The sequence below is a fragment of the Haliaeetus albicilla genome, chromosome 8 (assembly GCF_947461875.1).
Source record: "Haliaeetus albicilla chromosome 8, bHalAlb1.1, whole genome shotgun sequence".
In the NCBI taxonomy this organism is placed as follows: Eukaryota; Metazoa; Chordata; class Aves; order Accipitriformes; family Accipitridae; genus Haliaeetus; species Haliaeetus albicilla.
In genome coordinates, this window is record NC_091490.1 from 40,686,015 (window position 1) to 40,707,902 (window position 21,888).

A 21,888-nucleotide genomic window follows, 5' to 3' on the forward strand; every position below is an offset into this window, starting at 1 on the left:
CCGAGTTATATTTAAACCAAGTTTTCCCCTCTTTCCCTCCCTCGAAACAAATGCCAGCGCAGTTAATGTCTGGACGCCTGCCAGCTGGAGCAAAGCGCTGCCCGGACCAGCGTGCCAGGGCTTGCCGTGGGTGCTGTGGAGAGGAGCGCCTAACCTCCCCCTGTGTCAGTGCATGCAGCTCCGTGATCCGGGATTATGTTTCTGATATTTGAAACATATGCAAGGTTTCTTTCTGTAATCTGTGCTTTGAGACTCGGTATTTTGTCTTATTTGGACTGGCAGTTCTTTATTCCTGTGTTCACGCATTCACAAATCCACCTTATTGTCTAAGAATGTGCTGGCTTTCTCACATTAGGCTGTTTCCATCTAAGTTGCATATGAACTAATTATGCCATAAATACATAAATAGACGACAAAACATTTCTTCAGTGCAAGCTGTGTACCCCTTAATACACTGAACAAAGAGGAATCCTTTCGTATGGGGCACTACCTACAGACAATCACTTTTCTTAACACAGAAAGCATGGAGGAAATTATTTCAGGGCACATCAGTACACAAACTGTTTCCAGTTAGTGGGGAAAGGGAAAAAAACCAAACCCACCTTCTTTTTGGGTCATCTTTTTATGGAAGATGGTATGTCTGCATTTCACCCAGCTAAAATACAAGGACTAGAAAAGTTTAAATTTCCTTGATTTAGCTGACTTGTTAAAACAATATATAGTTACGGATAGACATGATTTCATGTCAGTGAATGCAAAAATCTTCCTCTTCCGATGCTATTCCTGCTTACTTATGACACTGGGGAGTTAGGCAGTATCTATCCAGCAAGGATTTACAAGGAATATTTTAAATTGCAAGAGAAGCAAGAGTCCTCCCAAACAGAGGTTTATAAACTGTTTTGTTTTGTTGATCTGGTATTACACCCTAGTTGAGAGCTGTAGAAGTGCCAAATGGAGCCATTTGAGAAGTAATTTAAAGGCAATTGATAAGCTTGCTTTTTTTCCTAAATTAGATTTCTATTAAGAAATTAGGAATTTCTTTTTCTGAACTTAATAAATACCGAAGAAGTCTCAGCATAGTACAAACATAGAGATAAAGCTTTGAAAGAGATTAACACTTGAACATTGCAGTTGCTTTCAAAGAAAACAGGGGTCACAGAATGCTGTGCCAATGATGACTTTATATAAAGCAAATGCAAAAAAAAAAAATCAGATTCTTTGTTTTCTTGTCACAAATCAATACTCTGCTGAAGGAAATCCTCAGTGTCTCTAGCAAGAAGCCAACAGGAGAAATAATTGCATTGACTGCAGCGATATTCCTCATTGCTGCATCATGTAGTTCACTGATGCATATTATGACCGTCCAGTCTCCACAAATGATTTTTTTCTGTTTGAGGTAGTTCTTCTCTGGCTTTACATGTGGGAATATCTGAATGTGGATGAGGAGAAACAACAGCAGGTACCTGCATGTAGGCTAGGATGAAGACCAGCAGTTTGAGACACGTCCCTGCCTTCTGTGGCAGAGTGACTTCATGCTCAGACTTCTTCAGGGCAGCACTAGTTTTTACAAAGTCTCTAAGCCTTACAAAGAAAATGCAGAACACAACCAGAAGCAAAGCACAAGGAGGAGGCAAGAAGGCTTCTGTGGATGCCACCGTGTCCAAGATGCATTGGCAGCGTCTGTCCATGGCGATCAGCACCTGCTCTTCAGGAGTTGTCCTGCCTCTCGGGACAGCCCAAGCTGAGCTGATAAAAGCACTTTTCTGTTGCTTGCTGCATCTATGCTGTGACTTCTGCTACTGTACATAGTGACGAAGGGTGTGTTTCCTTTCTGTGCCCTTGCCAGCTGACGCTGTTCTGCTGGGAGAAATTCAGTGTGGGTCAAGGTTTCCAATACGTTGCCTGCTCAGCTGTCCTCTTAGGAAAGGATCTGTGTTGTACTGTGGTACGTGGCAGCAAGCTCTAGGTTTTGGGGCCGGAGACCTGCCTCCAATCCGGCTGCCTCCTCTCTTAGCCACCGAGTGGCTCTTGGTGTTGTACGCAGATGGAGATGTTTGCATGCGAAATTATATTTTCCCCATCCCTTCTAGAGAAGAGGTTCATGGCTGGATTTACTTTTCTCCCACGCAGCTTTGGAGCACGCATTTTGCCTTTCCCATCGGGAACTGAACCCATGCTCGCACGCACCAGCAGACGTGTGCTGCAAACCTGCGCGCATCTCCTTTGCAGGTGTGTTATGGATGAGTGAATCCTTGTAAAGTCCACATAGCATGAGTGAATCTGGGAGTGAAGAAAGATGGTTCTGTCTCCATAGCTGAGTTTTGTAAGTGCCCAACTCATTGGGAAGCGCTAGGATGAAATCAATACTGAATGTATGCGGTGATGCACCAGTTATCTAGAAGTTTGTCTGGGATTACGTGGTTGGTGGTTCTTTGAGGTTAATGCACGGCAAAGGCCCCACTGAACTGAGCCCATAATTAAGGATGCTGCTTCTTTTGGAGATGTCACTAGCTAAGACTGACAAGAAACAGGGAAGTAGAGAGAAAGGAAGAGGTGCGGGTGGAATGATTATAAGCAAACAACCTAAGCATAATAAGCAATTTCCTTAGCTGCCACCTAGTAAGTCATTGTGAGACTATTCTTTAGTATCAGCTTAAGATCCCATTGCCACCATGACAACCACGGAACTATTCTGGATAATTTCTGGCTTAACACACAGCTGATCAAACATTCACCTTGTTTGGGGAATTATATTAGTTATTCTATTTCTTCTAATCTCTGGTGGAGGGTATCTGGGATGCTGGGAGTTCAGCAGATTTTAGAAAAAGGAGCCTCATGCTGACAGGTAAAACCCATAGACAGGCCTGCCTGTGTGTAGCTGAGCAGGTAGACAGTGGGACACTTTACAAGGGCTTCTTTCTTTTTTTTTTTTTTCCCTGAAACAGTGCTACAGTGATTAGAGAAACCAGGGCACTGAGCATTTAATTTTTATTGTTATCGTGTACAGACATCCAGCAGACCTACACTGTGGTGCAGTGATGGCCTGAATACAACACTGGTTGAAGTTATTCTACTCACTTGATTTGGAAAGGTTATTTATGGTGGATGCATATGTCTTCTGGAGTGGCACAGTCTAGACGATCTGGGCATGTTGCATCTGATGATAGCTTTTGCATGGAGGATTTCCCATGTTTTGTTGCTCGGACTAGACGCTGACATAGTGAAGCTCTAATCGCCTCACGTGAAAAGGCCTTTTTCTTTTGCCTGTTTGGCTTTCTCCAGGATCTGATCCTGAGTTGAATCAGTGCCTGATGATGTGTGGGTTGGATTAGTGCTTCTTGTGCCTAGGATGGGTTCAGAGGGCTTTCCTTGCTGGTAATGGACAATTTCACAACTAGACAATTTCTTAAGTATCCTTTACTTGGCATATAAATGAGGCTGTGGGACTGGCTAACAAGGCATAGGGGCAGTAACTCCAAATGCAAATGCCATTCCTCTCCTTGTCGCCTCATGGCTGTGGTGGGAGAGGTTTCACCGGTGTCAGAGGACAGAACTGAGTCTCCACCTGGACAAAGCAGGGCTGGAGAAGGCAGCCTGTCCTTACCAAGCAGCGTATCGCTGCCTCCCGCGGGAGAGCATGCCTGTTCTTCACAGCTTGGCCAAACCTTTTCAGTCTGCTGCAACCCACGCTATCGCTGGAGAAGGGAAGCAGAAGGCATCTGGAGATGTGTGTGATTAAGTGGACAAATGGCCCATCTCCATACAGCCAGGGAATGCTTATGGGAAGCAAGGCTGATGGCTGGATTCTGCACAGGGCTGGATATTCCAGTTGGTGCAGCCAGATCTGGGGCCTTTCTGGACAGCAGGCAGTAGTCTCCTATTTCCTCTTACGCAAACTGTGTTCTTGTTTGGGCGGTAAAGAGAATTTTTTGCATAGCCTCTGATAAGACGAAGCTTGCAGAAAGCAGGGAGGAAGCAAGTTCCAAGATAAGACCAACCTCTCAGTCTGGTGTAGGTACATTGTTTATCAGTGGTGTCGCCTCGCTGGTCTGTGCAAGGATATCTTTCTCCTTCTTTCTCCTCCCCTGAGCTGTCTTGGATGGTACAGTCAAAAAAACAACTTGAAATCCACCTCTGGGCTGTGAAATGAGGGGGTAGACGTGAATAAGTGCACATGGACTAGTTCTGTCTAATTTATCTTCAGTCTCTGCATTTAAAGAAAATATTTTATATGCTGTTTAAACCCCCACCCTCTTCCCCCCAAAAGAAGATGAAATGCAGATCTTTTCAAATATTCATGACCTTAAATGACCAATCATGGGAGGAAATTTTTCTTTAATAGGTACAGATAATAAGAGAAATAATGGCTTCTGGTCACCAAGCTAATCTTCAGTGCTTCCTTCTTCCTAGCAAATATTTATTCTTCCTAATATGATAGATGTGCGCCATTGTTCAGAAGACTTGCACCCACCAGGAAAGTGAAATATCCCTCACCCAGGTCCTAAAACCCTTGAAGAAACTGGGGCTTACCTGCAGGCTACCCATCCTCCACAGTTGTTTGAACTCGTAATGCAGTTTTTTCTATATTAATTACCTTCCTGCAAACTGTAAATACAAAATTCACCCTTCATGTTTTGGACAACAGCTCTGTTACATTGACCTGCGGAGGCTGGAAACTTGCAGCACTCTCACTTGAGCTGGGCATTGCAAAAGCAAAGGTTGTTCCTACTCGTGGCTTAGCCTAGGGATCTGTTGGTGTCAATATTTTCCTTTAGGAATAGCATTTACTATGGTAGTTTCCATAAGATTGTTCCCAACACCGTGATCAGATAATATTCACCAGATAGGAGCCACTGGCAGGCAGGAGGCACTTAGATGGTTAGAAATGCTGCTTGCTGTGCTAATAAATGGACTTATTTAAATTTCAGGGTATTGTCTTGTATGCTGCAACCATTAGAGATAATTGTGTAAGGTAAGGAGTTGTAAGCCAGATAATTCATGTTTCAAATTATACTGGAGCAGCAAAAGTGCTTTTTGATTCTTATCGCTGCTATTTTCCACATTTTCATTCTTCGCAATCTGGATGCTGCTCAGAATTTAAAAATCTTAAAAAAAAAAAAAAAAAAAAAAAAAGAAAAAAGAAAAAAAAAAGAAACAAACCAAAACCAAAGGAAAAACAACAGAAAACCCCAACTTGTCTTTAGATAAAAAGTGCAGTCAACATTTCTGTAACACTTAATAAACTGTGTATTCCCGGAGGTCTACCTGGCCACTGAAATTTTGAGTCAGTTCATTATTTAGTCTTTCTTGAGGTAGAGGCACTAAGTAGAAATAGCTTCTTTTAGACTCATTAGATAATGTCAGTTAAAAACCATGATTGTTTGAGCTGTTACAGTGCCAGGAAGCCCATGTACCCCGATGACCTGTTACCCTCTCTGCCCCAACATGCTCGCAGTGGTTTCATGGGAGAGGCAGAGCAAAGATCGTCTTACGCCAAAGATGGGGGTTAATTATTTTGTGCTGGCAGTGGTGTTTTATCCCTCACAGAAACCTCCTCTGCAGTCCCCATCCAAGACATTCCAGTGTGATGCCTCATCAGCTGCTGCTGCTGCGTCATCTCCGTACTGTTGGGAAGAGCCGTCGCCACAGCCTTGCGTTACTAGGGAAGAGCCCGATGTGCCCTCACCTAAAGGATCTTTAGGCTATTTAAGATACGTAACCCTTTTAGAGATCAACTTCACTGAGAGCAAACACCCTCCTGTGCCTTCACAGAGGAAAAGCATGACGTGCGAGCTGTCATGTTGGTGCTTAATAAACAAACTACAAACGCCTAATTATTAGAGTTGATTTTTGGGAGTCGGTATTCTGATTCTTAGCAAGGCGTGCGGACAGACCATGCACAACTATGGGCCAGGCATTGCCTTTCTGTTTATTCCACTGTATCTATTGTCATGGTGGATTACAACTGAGCAGGATAGAGGATTGCAGGGTAAGTCTCTCCTAAGTACAAGCTGCTGACCAGCTACTTTTCTGCATCTTTTTCATGGATACGATCACTCATAAAAACATGATCTGCCTTATTGTAATGCTGAGGAATTTTTAAGTCCCCTACTACTGCCCTGTAGGGAAATGTACTTTGTCTTTAGCTCCACAGGTACCATGCAAGCTCTGTCTTTGTATCTCATTTGTAAAAAGGACTAATCATCAAATCCTTGATGGGGACTGAAAGGAGACATCTTAATGTCAAAACATCTGAGGGTTTGTCTGTCACAATAAAAGCTCTCTGTATGTTTATGCAGGCCCTGGGGGTATATCCGTATCTGTGTATGTGGAAATGCATGTGTATTTTATTTTTTTATATATATACACACATACATATATAAATATACCTGTATATGTACATATAGATACATTATGATAGAGTGTAGTTCCACGAGTACACCATGCTGAAGGATGTTTATTCCACATTTCTGATACACCTCCTTGCCTCCGGACCCAGTCCTCGCTAGGGTGTCTGTGCCACCATAGACTGTCCTGCGGGACTGTGCTCTGAGGCATAAATTAATCTCTGATATAGCAAGTCCCATCTTTTTCTGATCCAGAATCCAAGTCTATTGGTATCTGAGTCTGTTTGGGAAACCCTGCTTTATTTGCTCTGTGCTTTCATTTCCATTTTCCATTAGGGAAAAATTCAATACCTGCCTTTTTTCCAGGAGCCAGAAAGTTGAGATGGGTAGACTTGTAAGGATTAATATTTGTAAAGTGCTTTGAAATCCTCAAGTGATTGCTGCTTTACTCGCTGATCAAAATCACATATGCATTTTTTGGATGGTGTCATTATTAAAGGTCTTTACCAACCTAAATGATTCTATGATCATCGCTCTGCTTCATCCCCTCTCAGAATACTTTGTGCAGAGGCACTTGCCTTTTACCCTCTGGACACAGAGAACAGGGATGCATGCTGCATGGCTCTGGCTGCTCTGTGTCCTCTTATGAGAAGCATAAGATGCAACTTTGATGCAGTTGCTGGCTTCTCTTTGCTCCCCTGGATGTGCATGGGAATGGTCTTCCAGGAGAAGCACCTACTTGGTGGATTTTCCTCCCCCAGTTTGCTCTCCCTTCTGCAGGGTACTGGCAATCTTGCAGGGTGCTGGCTGGTGGAGATGCAGAAACCATGCTGAGAGCCATGTTTTGGTCCTGATATACTGAGAGAGGGAAAACAACTAACCAACCCCTGGAAAAATTATTTAATTGAAGAAATGTTTTTTGGGGAAAAGAGGAATTGGGGGGGTTTCTTGCTGAAGTGACTCCACTATCATTCTTCAGCCTGTTCTACAATCCAAGTGAACACACATGTAGAGTGCTGTCAAAAAGTGAATTTTGGAACAAAATATTTGAGAAGATGAAGAGCTAAACTCTGTTGTTCCATGTTGCTCTGTTTGCAGTACCCAATGAGAAACACAGAATAGTTTCAGTGACACTCCCTCTCTTTGCACATTTCAAGAGACAATTTATGTCATGGATTGAATTTTTCCAGCTGTATTCTAACCTCAGGTCCCTAAAACTCAAGCTTTTTTTCTTAAATGCCACCAAATAACTAAATTAATACATCATACATTGCAATCCTTATTCATGTTCCCTGAAGAATTACTTAATACTTTGGTGATGAGTCTCTTCTTAGTCTATCATTAAGGAATTTTTGTGATAGCTTTCATTTTGGCAGCTACTTGGTTGAATTTATATTGTGATGTTGGACAACAAAATGTTCCACGGTGAACATTTTGAATGCATCTCCTGATTTCTAACTGCTTTCTTCATATATGAGGATTGAATTACATGATTAGCCAGAACATTATGCAGTATTTCTGCTGGAGAAAAGTAAATTGTCTATGGATTAATTTCTACTTTACACTTCTGGCTTATAGCCATCCTAGACTAACAGTGAATTGAAAGTTGGTAAGAACTGATAGCCTGTAGCCTCTCTGCAATAATTTTTATACCTTCTTCTCTATCAGGTTTATAAAAATTTTACTAATTTTCTTGCATCAGAAAGGTAATGGTTGAGCTACTGCCTATTCCCTGGAAGCATAAATCTCCCCCAAATCAGCAGTAGCATATGCTGATCAGTTAAAGAAGGTATGCGATAATATGGTCCAATAATGTAATAACAGAGGTTTTTAATTTTAAAAGCCTGCCCCCCTCTTCACCCCCCAGAAATCTTACTCAGCGGGGTACAGCGAGTTGAGTGTCTTATTCCTTTGAGACAATAGTGCATTGAAAACCTATTTTGGAAGGTAATCTAATCTCTGTACTGATACTGTTGTACGAGTTTATAACAACAGTCAGTGTCTTCCCACTGCAGAAGCACAAACAACGTTCTTGCTTGGACACGTGTGCATACACTCGCAGAAGTTCAAGGCTGCAAACAATTTTGTTTTAATTTTTTTTTTCTCTTTGCAACTGGCTTCTGGCATTGTTGCTGTAACTGCCTCTTTCCTAGAGACAACAATGTCTCTTGTGAACTTAATATAAGCTGCTTGTAGTACTTCTTTGAGTCCGTTTCTTGACTTGTGTCTTTGAAAGATCCCTCTGTAGTTTCATGTCAGTGTTGGAGGGTGAGCTAGCTGACTTTTTTGGCATATAGCGATTGTGGGAGAAAAAAAAATATCTGATGTGAATGCTTAGGTGAACAATGTGCATTATTTCTACTGGAGTGCTTTTTGCCTGAGCAACGTAAGTGCAGATGTAGAGAAGATGATGGTGTTTTCTTTTTCCCCTCCATCTGCAGAAAGTAGAACTTCACCACTAAGAAAATTGTCATACTTGATTTTTAAAAACTGGTGTTAATGTGTTGATTGTATGGGCTACTCTGACCTATACCACTGAACTAAACCCATTCACTTCTGATTTACAATATGCTAAACAAGAACAGAAGCTGACCGTTCTGTCCTGGAAGATTGAACTGAAAATTCAGGATTAACAAAATCTACTTTTTGCCTTTGAAACAGGCAGATGGGATCATTTAACATATCACTTGCTAAAGTTTATTTTGACTTTGCTGAAGTTTATTTTGACTGAAGTCTGATGTCAAGTAGCATCCCAAGCAAATATTTAAGAATAAAATACCATATTGCTGACTTACAACTCTGTTGCTGTTGGTTTAAACTAACTATGGTTATAAAATCACTGGTATTGGCAAAGATTCTGTTAGCAGAACAGTAATTGTTTGTATATAGTATTTTAAACCAGTTGTGTTTTGTGCTATTACGTTAATGGAAAGCATGTTTTGACATCTTCCCCTTAGCTCCCTGACTAAACTGTCTGGATTTGGAATTCCATCTGGCTGCACTGAAGAAACTCTTCCCTCTATTCCCCACCCGAATCTTTTCTCGGTAAATAAAGGAGCCCCTGAAAAGGTTAACTGTTTTTTAAGAAAACAAATCATTCTGCTTTTAAAATTGGCAGTGCAATGGTCTTTACTGGCTACCTGCTGATCTGAGGCTCTCCAGAGGTATTGGAAGCTTTTTCTAAAATGCTTTGAGTTGTTCGAAGCACGTTTGGCTCATAAATACCTACAGATCATAGCCCATGAGAGAGCTATGAGTCAGGGAGTAGGAAAGGGCTGAGTATGGATGTTTTAGAAACCCCAGTCCCAATACTTCAAGTAACAGAATAAACTGATGTTTCATTTGACAGAGCCAAAACTCATCCATAGTTAATGCTCCTTGACCTGTCCTCTCTCCGCTTCATAAACGTCTTTTTTTTCTTCTTTGTCTCTTTGGGGAAGCATGCTGCAAACAGGGGATTTGCCCTGTGGAATGGTGAGGTTAGTGTTAGCTTGTATCTTAATAGAATCATCAAATAGTTTGGGTCCATGGGCAGGGACACCTTCCACTAGACCAGGTTGCTCAAAGCCCCATCCAACCTGGCCTTGAACTCTTCCAGGGATGGGGCATCCACAACTTCTCTGGGCAACCTCTTTCAGTGTCTCACCACCCTCACAGTGAAAAATTTCTTCCTTATAACTAATCTAAATCTACCCTCTTTCAGTTTAAAGCCATTACCCCTCGTTCTGTCACTACATGCCCACATAAAAAGTCTCTCTCTGGCTATCTTGTAGGCCCCTTTAGGTACTGGCAGGTTGCTCTAAGGTCTCTCTGGAGCCTTCTCTTTTCCAAGCTGAACAACCCCAACTGTCTCAGCCTGTCTTCATAGGAGAGGTGCTCCAGCCCTCTGATCATCTTGGTGGCCCTCCTCTGGACTCGCTCCAACAGGTCCATGTCCCTCTTATGTTGGGGGCCCCAGAGCTGGACGCAGTACTGCAGGTGGGGTCTTACGAGAGCGGAGTAGAGGGGGAGAATCCCCTCCCTCGACCTGCTGGCCACGCTGATTTTGGTGCAGCCCAGGATACGGTTGGCTTTCTGGTCCGTGAGCGCACATTGCTGGGTCGTGTTGAGCTTCTCATCAACCAACACCCCCAAGTCCTTCTCCTCAGGGCTGCTCTCCATTCCTTCATCCCCCAGCCTGTATTTGGGATTGGGATTGCCCCGACCCACGTGCAGGACCTCGCACTTGGCTTTGTTGAACTTCATGAGGTTTGCACGGGCCGACCTCTCCAGCCTGTCCAGGTCTCTCTGGATGGCATCCCTTCCCTCCAGCACATCGACCGCACCACGCAGCTTGGTGTCATCGGCAAACTTGCTGAGGGTGCACTCAATCCCATCTTCTGGCTTTCTTTTTAAAGACAGGTTTGTGCAATTCAGTCAATGAAAGGAAAATTAAGAGGGAGCGGTAATGGGTCGATAGCTAAACAATTCATAATTTAAGAAGTGAATCCCCAATACCACTGGAAGGTATGAATGCTGACTGATTCCTCTGATGCTTTTGAAGCTGCGCAGCTCAGACAGGCGAATCAGTTTGAGGTGATTTAATCAAGCCACCTGTGCAATCTCTCTTATGGAAAAATCCACTGAAAGCTTCACAGCCCACACAGAAGAGCAGGCTCTTGGCTCTTAGTGTCTCAGACTGATCTCCCTCTACTTCATGTAATGACAAATCTTCATTGTTCTTTGCAGCAGAATAAGGGAGAAAAGTTGCTGCTGATGGTTCAGAGCAATTCCGTGTTTCTTGCACTGTGCTTTTTGCAAAAAAACAGAATGGGTTGATGCTTCAGGCGGTTCTGGAGGGTGCTCAAAACCGCAGTGTTCAACGGGTGCTCCTGGAGGCACGGGTGTCCAGGTGCTACAGCTCGGACACATCCTCCCACCTCCTTAGTTGTTCCAGAAAGAAAATAGCTGCTCCTGGCTTTTGCAGCTTTGATACAAAAGTCGGCTGCGGTGTCAATGTGAGGGAGGTTGACCTTGCTTATAATAATAACAAGTTTTGTTAATCCTTGCACTGTTAATTAGGCTCTTTGTGTGAATTTGCAAACATCTGGGCAGCCAAGAGATTTCCACCGTCCTTCAGGAACCTGGCAGAAGAGCCCCGATTAGTCCTCTATCACCGTCATCTCATTCATATGATTTAAGAATTAAAATCTGTGCAATTCTTACAGACGACGGACCCAGACCGTGCAAGTTATCGTGGTGAGATGAACACAAGAACACAGCATATGCCGTTTTGGTGATGGAGTGGCACAGGAGAGACACTCTGTCCTGTTTGGAGGGGGTCTCTAGCCATTTAAACTCTGCCTGACCGAACAAGTGTGGCAGGCTGTTGCCATGTGAAAAATCTATGAAAAAAAGAATAAGCAGGTGTCTCAAGCGCTGAGCCTCGCGGTTACTCACTTTGTCAGGTCGATTCACTGTCCCGTGCAATCACTCAGGAGAAAATAAATGGTGATGCTTAGGATATTGCTTCTCAGTCTGCCTTTTCTGCTCCTTTGTAAAATACTGTATCATATAAAACTTGCTCTGTTACAGAACACTTTTTTGACTGCAAGAGTATTCCTAGAAAACTTTTCTCTTTGCTAATGGTGCTGCACTTTTCTACTAGTATTTGCTTTGCTGATTATATGGCCTTAGGAGAATAGTTACTTTGTTCCCAGCAGCTGATGGCTTTCCTTTCTAGAGGACATGGATTTGTTTTTTCCAGACCTGAATAATTTAGATACTATTGATAGCTTAAAAATATTATTTTGCAGAGTAACTAGGTACTTGCGTTAGACTGCAAATGAGTACTTTTTTGTAATTCCACCTGCAAATTACAAAACTGTTACATGAAGTTTACTGTTACAAAGCTTTAGGGACTCCAATTTAGTTTTCAATTAATCAATTGATTTTGCGGGGGGGGGGGAATTATATCAAATCTGGCAGTCCTTTTAACAGGTGTGTTTCAGAAATGAATGCTGGTTCCGAATGTGCTGTGACATCAGTGTTAAAAAAAAACAAACCCACCAAAAAACACAATTATTGCTTCTCTTAATTGTGAAATGGGCAGAGCCATTGTGTATGAAGAGATTCATTTTAATTTGAAAAGGTTTTGTCATCCTCAGCTGTAGCCCACTGTCCTTACTTAGGAGTGCAGCCCCAACGCAGGAAATAGCTCCTAATTTGAAAACAAAACATTTTCTGGCTGGCCTGTCTTGGAGGAAACATTTAGCCTGAAAACTGGAATTAAGATGGTGACATAAATCAGTAGGATACTCTCAGTTGAGGCAAATACTAATTTCTTTGTGCGGAACATGGCGATGCGAGGTGTGATACAGAGCGGTACCCTTCTAGTCCCTGATACGATGCACGCGTAGAGGAGTGCATAACTTCGTAAAGCAAAGCATGCCTGACCTTCTCATTGCTTGCTAGCTGGTGGCTTGGCTGAACATTGCCATTGCTTGGCAGCTTGTGTTTTGACTGCAGTGGAGCCTTCTGCATCTGAAGAGGGGCTCTAATGCCAGGACCTTCCGATACCGGGACCTGCTCTCTATCTGGACTCCTTCCCAGGCTCTAAAGGTGTGTGGATGGTCCTTTCTGTTCCAGCTCCTGGTCTTCCTGCTGTTGCTTAGTTTGCAAGCGGAGGCATTCTTAGCATTCCTTCCAGTCTGCATCGTAGCTACAAAACATCTAATTACACTTCTCCACAACAAGTAGCCAGCAAATTAACATTATAATGGATCTTAAGGTTTTGTAATTACTCAAAAATGTCACTGAGCTGGAAGAGTGCTGGGCTCTGCCTGTCAGCAGCCTTTCCTTCCAGGGCTTCCAGCGGTGTGCTGCCACTTCCTTCTCCTGCCTTTGGAGTCTTCCTGCAGGTGAAAAATGTGTTGTTCTGAGGCCTTAGTGTCCTTAGCAGCACCTTCCTCCTCTAGTGTAAAGGGTCATTCTGGTAATTACTTTCGATACAGGAGGGTCGCCAAAGTTTGGGACCAGGCTCTCAAGGGGAGCCGAGTATGTCGCTGAATTTCTTTGCTGAGCTGAAGTATCCCGGCCATTTCTAAACACTGGCAGCTGCTGCTTTCTTTTGTCCTGTCCCAGTTTTGATTTTTTGTTTCTTCAGGCAAAATGTCTACTGAAATTGCTGGAAGAGTTGCCTTTGGCAAAGATGGAGATGCTACTTGCAGAACTGGTTGACAGGAGGGAGGGGAGCAGAAAGCCTTGCAGGCTGTGTAGTTTCTCAAATTCCAACTTAGCTTCCCAGGCAGGGCAAGGGCATCCTTTGTGCTGTCCATCTCCCCTGCTTTACACCTTTGTGACCCATCCTGCCAAAAGCAGGGCTTTATTATGGCAGGAGATATCACAGATTACCACCTCCAAAGGGAACGCCTCTCACCATTCGAGGGCTGGATGCAGCAGGAGCAGTGGGGATGTTTGCGTTGCTTCACTCTGGGCACTAAGCTTAAATCAGGATTTTAGACTCTCAGTGCAGGGAGCGCAGAGGCAGTTACCTCCAGAGCTTGGCTCAGAGTAGCTGCATCTCCTGGTATACCAAAAATGAGTTCTTTAGTCCCTAACGAGGGCACTTAGGGTAGGTGGCTAATGCTGGGTGCTGGAAATTCTATGCACCCCATAGCACCTACATCGAGAGCATCCTACAGCTAAAGTGGGTATATTCAACCCTTACATGGCTTTAACTCTGTTTCCAGCTTAGTTTAGCCAGCATTAGCTTTTGGGAAAAGAACAGTCTGCTATGAATTGAGGTTGCTGCCTTTTTGTAAATACGGGGGAAGGAATGAAATAATAGTTAATACCTAATGCATATGAGCAGCAATGCTCCTCAGGTTGCCTAGCAGCCGGTTAGACAAGCAAGAGAATAAAAAGGGCTGTCTGAGTGAATGTGGTTGGAGCTGGTTTCTTGGTTTGCGGGTGGAATCTGACCCATGCAGTCCGTTTTTCTGGGAGGGGGAGGAGATGGTGGAATTTACCACTAATGGATATTTTAGCTCTGTCGGATCATCTCTATCCACTCCCCCACCCCCATCTGTTTTTCCTTTTCAGTTTTTCAAGTGTAACTTGGAAAGCTGTAGCCAAAGGGAGGTGTTAAAGTTTTGTATGGTTTCTGGAGATGGAATGGGCAAAAAATCTCTCAAAAGAGACTTTTTCATTCTATTTAGGACTGTATCTCTAGCAGTCTGGAGATCATTAGCATTTCACGGCCTCTTCAATATACTGCTCAGCACATGCAGTAAATGCTGTATAGACTGGAAATAGCTCCTGCAGTCACACGTAACGCTTCTAACATTGCTCTCATGCTTGCAAGAAGTGGATGTACATTTCATTTTCTGGAAAGCAAAAGTAGAAAGATACTTGGGGAAAAAAAGGGGGGGGGTGAGCTGCTATATGATTGCAAATAGACTGCTCCCTCCCCCATGAGGCCAGAAATTCCCAAAAGTATAAGGTTGAATTAAAAACCACTAGGAGATAAAAATAAGGAAGACTGGCTGTTTAAATAGTGACTTTCTGAAATTGGGTGGTTCTTCTTACTTTGTCAGTAAAAGTTGGAAAGCTAGAAACCCTTTTTCTTGCCAGGCATAGCTCTGTGGGAGTAACAGGACTCTAGCAGCTGAAACCCTAAAACCCCCCACTAGCATCCTAACTTGAGATGAGAGGTGTCAGCTCTCAATTTCAATGTGTTTTCCTCATCCCAGCAGTAACTTTTTAGCATATTAAAGCAGGAACGAGAGCACTTAGCAGAAAGGAATGGAACGAGAAGAATCTTGGACTTAATTTGCCCATCTTAAGGAATAAGAATAGTGGCTCTTTCAAGGCAGTTAACCTCTTTTACACTCTGAAATGAGTTGATAGGTCTTGGATCGATGCCAGCAAAGATATCACTTTAGTAATTTTGGTGGAAGGACCAAGGAGCAAGAGGGTCTAGAAAGCGAGTTTTGGCTTGCTTCTCAGGCTGGCATTTGAGTGAGACCAGAGTTATCAAGAAGTTGGTCACATTCATCTATGCTGCTTCTGCTGTCATGGCAGAGCTGTTCCTCTTAGCCAGAATTATCTATTAAAGTCCTTTACTTGGCCAAATGTTGCAATGTTAAATCATCTTTTAACCATGTTTCACACAGCTTGGAGACTTCAATGCTGAAGTCTACCGTAAGGCAATAGGTAGGATGGGCAAGGATACCTTTAAGTAAAGGAGCTTGTTTTGAGTTTACTTTTTTGTGTAATGAGTGCAAATGCTACCAGATCACCTCAAATAGCTGCAAATGGTGCGTATTTTACCCCTTTGCTGGGCAGATTCTTCAAGTTATGACATTTCTTAATTTTCAGTTGTCATTTTTAAGTTACCAAGCTATGCTGAGCTCTTGGCTGTCTTGCACGAGTGTCTGCTCTCAGTTGAATGCTGCTCTGAACATCACAAGAAAAGCTGCCTCCTTCAAAGTGTTCCTGGGTCTACTGTTCTCATGTAAGAGGCATGCGAGTCCCCCTGAGAAGGAGATAAATGCCATCAAATGCTAGAAGACCAAGGAGTAGTTTGGAGGCTGAGGTCAGCAATAGTTTGGGGAAAAAAAATCCTTAAACAAAGAACAGAATTTTTGAAAGACCTTATTTTAAAAGTGGCCCAGTACTATGACTTTTTATTTTTTATCCGGCAGATGAGTGATTTCTGCTTTTCATGACATCTGCCTCAGAGAAGTGAATGCCTTGCTGCAATTCTGTGGCAGTGCCCACACTTGGAAATCAGCAACTTCAGTGATAAGCTTTATTGTTAATCACTGTGAAGGTGAACTGATGTGATGCCAATGCCTAAGCTTAGATTTAAAAGTTGGAGGGACAAATTCTGCCCAAATTCTGCTCCTATTGAATCTGGGAACCTGTGACAGCAGCATGTGGCCTTAATGATGATTAGCAAGCACAGCAGAACTTTTATGTTTTAGATCATACCACTGCACCCAGGACAATGATCTGTTTCCACCAGCCCAACAAAAGCCTATCTCTAGTCTTTATTTCCACAGAGAGCAAGCTCTCCCTTAAAATCCTCCCAGCGTTTATAAATTTTTGCTTAGGATTAGTTGCCTCAAATTTTAATGTAAAAAAATTACAAATTTGAGAATTTAAATTAGTTCTTCTAGTTCCATTAACATGGGAAAAACATCTTTCTGGTGAGTTTCTCCTCTTCATCGAATTAGAGGACACTCAAAAACCACACAAGCCCTCTCCTGAAAACTGATTTCCCAGCCAGACCACCTTTCCGCCGGCTCAGAGATACCACCAAGAAAAACAAACCTGTTCTAAGTAAGCTAAATCCTGCTTTAGAGGGATCTAAATTCTGCTGGGAAACTTCTAGGAATCTACAAATAGGTGGGGGAAAAAAGAAAAACAACAAAGTTGAAAGAGTACTTGCTCAGGGACTTGGGTTTTTGCGGTAGCTCTGGCCGTGCGATGCTGGTGCCTGTGCGGTGCTTCCCAGGGCAGCGAACTGGGGACACGGGGCTTTGCGTAATGACTAGTTCCTACCGTCTCCAAAAGAGGTTAACTCCTTAATAATAATTTTAAAAACAGAACAAGAAAAAAAAAAGTTTTGTTCCTGCACATCTGCTTTGAAGAACACCGTCCAGCCTGTTAATCCATTTCTTCAAAAATCACAATTAAAAAAAAAAAACAACAAAAAAAACCCCAAAACCCCGCAGTCCTCCCCCCTTCCTCCCCCCTCCCTCCCGGTTACTATAGCAAAGAAATTATTTGTCAGTCCTCCCGGGCTTCTGAAAATACCCGCTGACATATTTAGTGTGCCTCGGCGGCGGCGGCGGCGGCGGCGGGGGGGGGCGATGTTTGGTTTGGGCAGCGCTCCCCCCGTTGCTTAGCAACGCGCCCTGGACACGCCAGCGGACCGCGTTGCCCATGGCAACCGCTGTTGCTCCCCAAACAGCCCCGGCTCCGCATCCCACCCCCCCCCGCCGGCTCCAGCATCCTCCTCTTCCTCCTCCCGCACCGCGCTTCTCGTGGATCTGCGGGGTGCGGGGGGTCCCCCCTGCCCCTGGAACCCCCCCGAGGACTAAAGACAACTCCCCCCACACCCCTCCTCCGAGTTACTTTATGATTCAAAAGAACTTAAATCTTCCTGCTCGGCTCGATAAGAATTTAAGCCCGATCCTGGTCCGTCAGCCCAGCGCTGGAGGATGACAAGCTTTTAGAACGGCAGGTTTTGCCTTGCCCGCTTCAGCGGATGGATAAACGTAAGTGGGGTCTGGGGGGGGTTCTCTGAACCCCGCTCCGGCCGGACTACGTACAGAAGGTTTAGTGGGCCAAGAGGGCTGTCGGAAAGCCACCCACTCGTGTCTCCAGGCCAAAAACACTGCCCACAGGAATTTATTGCCTGGATAACAAGATAGAACTCTGTTAATTCTAGTGCGCTAACAGTCAATTCTCTTTCTTTGGGAGAGTGTGAACTGTTAGAGCCGTGTACAGCTGTTGCAAGCCTCTATTTTCCCCCGTTCATCTAGAATACGGTCTGTCCTATTACTGTCCTCACCAAAAATACAGCAGTGCCTTTCTCCGAGTGCAGAATATTCAAATACATATTCCCAAACTGCGTTTCTAGGGCATCTAAAACAGGCTTCTCATTTCTTTGCCTTTCCAGGAAGAATTGCATGTCTCTAGGTAGTTTGTGTCTTCTATTTGGGGTCTTGTTTAGTCCTGGAGTCTGCAGTACCACTCACCAATAGCTGTATGAACCTTAAATTTCCCCAGGAAAAAAAACAAGCTCATTCCCCTTCTTCACTGGTAGCAGTGCACTGGTCTGGAAAGCAATCACTTCTGTCCCATTACTTGCTGAAACATGCACTGAATACTGCGATGGAACAGTTGAATAACAACTGTGAGTTCAGTTTTGAGACCCCCCCCATGCCAGCCTGTGGCTCCGTTGGGCACACTTGCAAATGCACGTAGGCAATGCGGATTTTGAACTTGGGGAGTAGAAGCAGAATCATCAACAAGCAAATCCCAAACTCACGTGAGAAAAGTTTGCACGTCCCCATGAGGGTGTTTTGGTGTGGCACTGATTTACTTAAGAAATGATGTATTTAAGAAATGATGTACTTCAGCCACCTTAAAAAGGCCTTAAAAAGGAACAAGATTCCCTCTGTATAACCAATGCATGCCCTGCTAGCCACTGTGCCCCTGAAGAAGAACTAAAAGACTGATAAGAAGGGAACATTCTGCCCCAGGAGGCGCTGAAAACTTGAGTAACTGCTAATAGGCAGGAAGTCAGCCAAAATCTTCGATAACTGGAGGAAAGGTAAAGGTGGCAGGAGGAGATCATGACCACCGACTCAACTCCAGACCAAAAAGACTTACCCCCCGCTCTCCTTGAGCATGTGCTGTAGAATAAAAGAACACGGGACCTTTAATTTGAAGCGGGGAAAACTTCAGCGCAGTAGAAACTGTGCTAGATAAGTAACTACCAATAATAGTTTGGGGGAAGAACTTTGGAAATTAAATATGTATAACTGAACAGTATAAATTGCTTGCCCGTTTAGGCATGAGGGGTGCTAGCTTTGTGGATTACCACCTAGCCCCCATCTTCGCGCAAACATGAATTGGGATAAAATACCTCCACTCTGTGTGTATTGGCGTTTCGCACACTGGGTGAATGACCCCACTTGTGGGACGACAGCACCATCACATAAAGGGTGAGACTCCATTTTCTGTGGTGTGCAGGAGCAGAGCCCAGACCTGTGTGGTGGTTCTTTCCCCAGTAACACCAGTCCCGGCTCAGGACAGTGCTCCCCGGGAGCGTGCAGAGTTAGCACAGCCTGGAAGAGCATCTCGTGTGCAGACAGAAGGACAGTGGGGTTGGAGCTCACGCAGATGTTTGAGAGAGACAAAGAAACTTGCCCTTAGTATCAGGAGAAGGCAAAGCCTTCCTCCTCCTCCTCCTTCTCCTCCTGCCTGCCCAGGCACTATCTGCCTTTCAGAGGGGAAAAGTGACCACTTCTTGTTTCTCTTCTTGCTCCAGCTCTCCTTTCTAGCTTCTCAAACTCTCCAGTACAAACCCACAGCAACAGTAACGCTCATGCCCACTTGTTTATCCCCTCATGCCATGTTTCAGTCCACCCTATGGTGGAATCTCTTCCGGAGACCTCCGGAGCACGGACTCAGCTGACGCTGTAAAATCTGGGACAGTCGTTTCTTCTCTGAACAGCCACCATTTATGTTTGTGGCTTGTTCTGCTTAACTTTGTTAAGCACCACAATGCTTGTGAATGGTGCTATGTAAATAAATAACAATATACTGGGCTGTGTTGGCAGTGGTTGTTTCTGCTGTTCACTGGATAGACATGATGGAAACGGCGGCTGCTGCTGCCCCACATCAAAATGAAATACTGCAGCAAATCTCCTACTTCACACTTACATTGTCAAAAGGCTGGCTAACCTTAAGACCATTGAAAGGATTGTCTAGTCTAAACAAGTAAAAAGTGAGGGTTGATGAACGTACAGGTTTAAATTAAGCTGATCTCTTGGAATTAATTTAGAATAAGTGACATATTCCATAGTTTTCTGCCATAGGACAAGCTATAAAAGCGGGTCTTGCAGAAACGTGGTTGAGTACCAAGGTTTGCAGTTCCTTGTTCCAAAATGAGCCCAATTCAGTTGGGGAAGGATTAGCTGTACCCAGGTACCTGGGATCATCCTGGGAGCATGCAGATAGCAGAGCTACAGACCACAGGGGTCGAGTAACCAGAAGTTCTGGTTTGGCTGACAATTGAAACTTTAAGATTTGTCCTGGAAAGGAACCTTTGAAATGCTTTTGTGCCAGATTTTTGCTTGACATGTTGTATTTCCCCTGTTGAGTCACAGCCCTGGGAAACCTGTACAGTGCACATACTAAAAATATGGGAAAATTATTAATTTGAGCCCAGAACTTGTGCTTGCTTTTACCAGCTAGCACCAATGCATATGTTTCAGCCGGTATCTGAAGGGCCTGGACATGGACTACAGTGTAGTGTATGACTTTTAATTCCTCTTTCCAGATGTGAAAGCTTCCTTACTGCTCAGCAAATACCAAGACGTCATTTCTTGGGTAGCATTATTTGCCATCGTTGTAGCAAAACTTTTCTGAAGTCAAGATTTAGCTAGTATAGAAACAAGGAGTTTCAAACACTTGTTGACAGGGTTGTGCTAGGCTAAAAATCTAGAACTTTTTCTTAAGAACAAACAGCTGGGACTCGTGCAGGTAAGTCTGTTGGGAGACTGAGGGTGAAATGCAGCACGGCAGTAAATGGGCTGTATGCTGGCCCCTGCATTTCTGAGCACCAGAAGGGATGCATTTGGATCTGAAAGAATCCTGTCCTGGCTTTTGACACATGAAGAGTATTCGTATTATTAACCCAGAAAGAAAATAGCACAGGTTTTTGTATGGGAGGGAGGGTCGCAACGTTACTTTGCCCATGTTCAGGTCTGAGATCCTTGCATGTGGGATTTGTGCGCAGGCTGCTGCCAGCAACATTAAACCATCACGGCTTCTGCTATTCAGTCTCAGCTGACTCTTAAGGAAACTCCAAATTATACAGCCAGCACAGATACGTTCCTCCCTCTCTTCTGCCTGTCTGAAAGTTACTTTTAAAGAAACAGCAAAGATCAGTGAACTGCTGTTACGCAACAATTACGCACGCGCGCGCGCATGTGTGTATATTACTTGACTTGATTCCATGAAATCTAATTAAAGACTGAGTATATATTTGTATTTTGGTATATTATTAACTTGCTAATAAAAGCCATTTCCAAATTTGTATTTTTCCATGAGGACCAGGTTTCTGAAAAAAACCCAGCTATACTGCCTGCTGCCCTTGAAACGCATGTTTTGGGTTTATCTGTGTTTCCAGGTAACTAGAGCTCTTAGACAAGCTGCGTTTGCTTCTGTTTTAAATTAATTTAACCTAATCAGTGGAAGGCTCTGGTGCCTTCTCTGTTTGTAACATTTTGAAGCAATGTAATAAGCAGCCTCTCCAGAATCAGCTTATTATCAAGTTCCTTGTCATGTTTGCTTCCCCCTTCCATCCCCTCCACTTGCCACTGCTTATTAAAAGGCTAAAGGTTACGACATGCAGTTCAGGACACTCTTCAGTGCCAGCTCCTGTTTGTCTGGAAGAGCGCGCTTTCAGCTGCGATGGGGATGAGGGCATGTTCACGCTGCTCCGAGTATAGAGATGGCCCAAACCTCTCCCCCATCCTCTGCTGGAAGGGGATGCTGGTTTAGGAGGGGCTAGTGGTGAAAGGCAAATGCTGCTCCAGCCCTTAGGATGCGAATGGGACACAAGTGCTTATCGCTGCTAGTGGGGATGCTGGGCACCATCCCACAGTATCCCAGGCTCTGTGTCGCGTGGCTGCAGGCGTTACGGACTGTCTTCGGCATGGAATGAGGGGTTTTGGTGCAGACGCCAAGGTTTTGATGAGCCAAGACTCCGTCCAGTCCTAACCTGCTCCTGTGATTTCTGGCTCCCTCTGAAAGC

The 21,888-nt window shown here is 44.0% G+C and overlaps 1 protein-coding gene across 13 annotated transcripts in view; it reads left to right on the top strand.

The window, feature by feature from the left end:
- RFX2 (regulatory factor X2) overlaps positions 1-21,888 on the top strand; it is a 62,538-nt gene that overhangs the window by 3,446 nt on the left and 37,204 nt on the right. For 4 of the 13 annotated variants that reach the window (XM_069790176.1, XM_069790177.1, XM_069790178.1 and 1 more), the window contains exon 1: positions 4,439-5,989. The exons of 6 other annotated variants lie outside the window; for them this stretch is intronic. In XM_069790176.1, the coding sequence (XP_069646277.1) occupies positions 5,896-5,989 (94 nt within the window). In that variant the 5' untranslated portion in view covers positions 4,439-5,895. Of the gene's footprint in view, positions 1-4,438; positions 5,990-21,888 lie in introns of those variants that run through there. 3 more of the 13 variants (XM_069790188.1, XM_069790181.1, XM_069790189.1) reach the window with 3 other exon arrangements.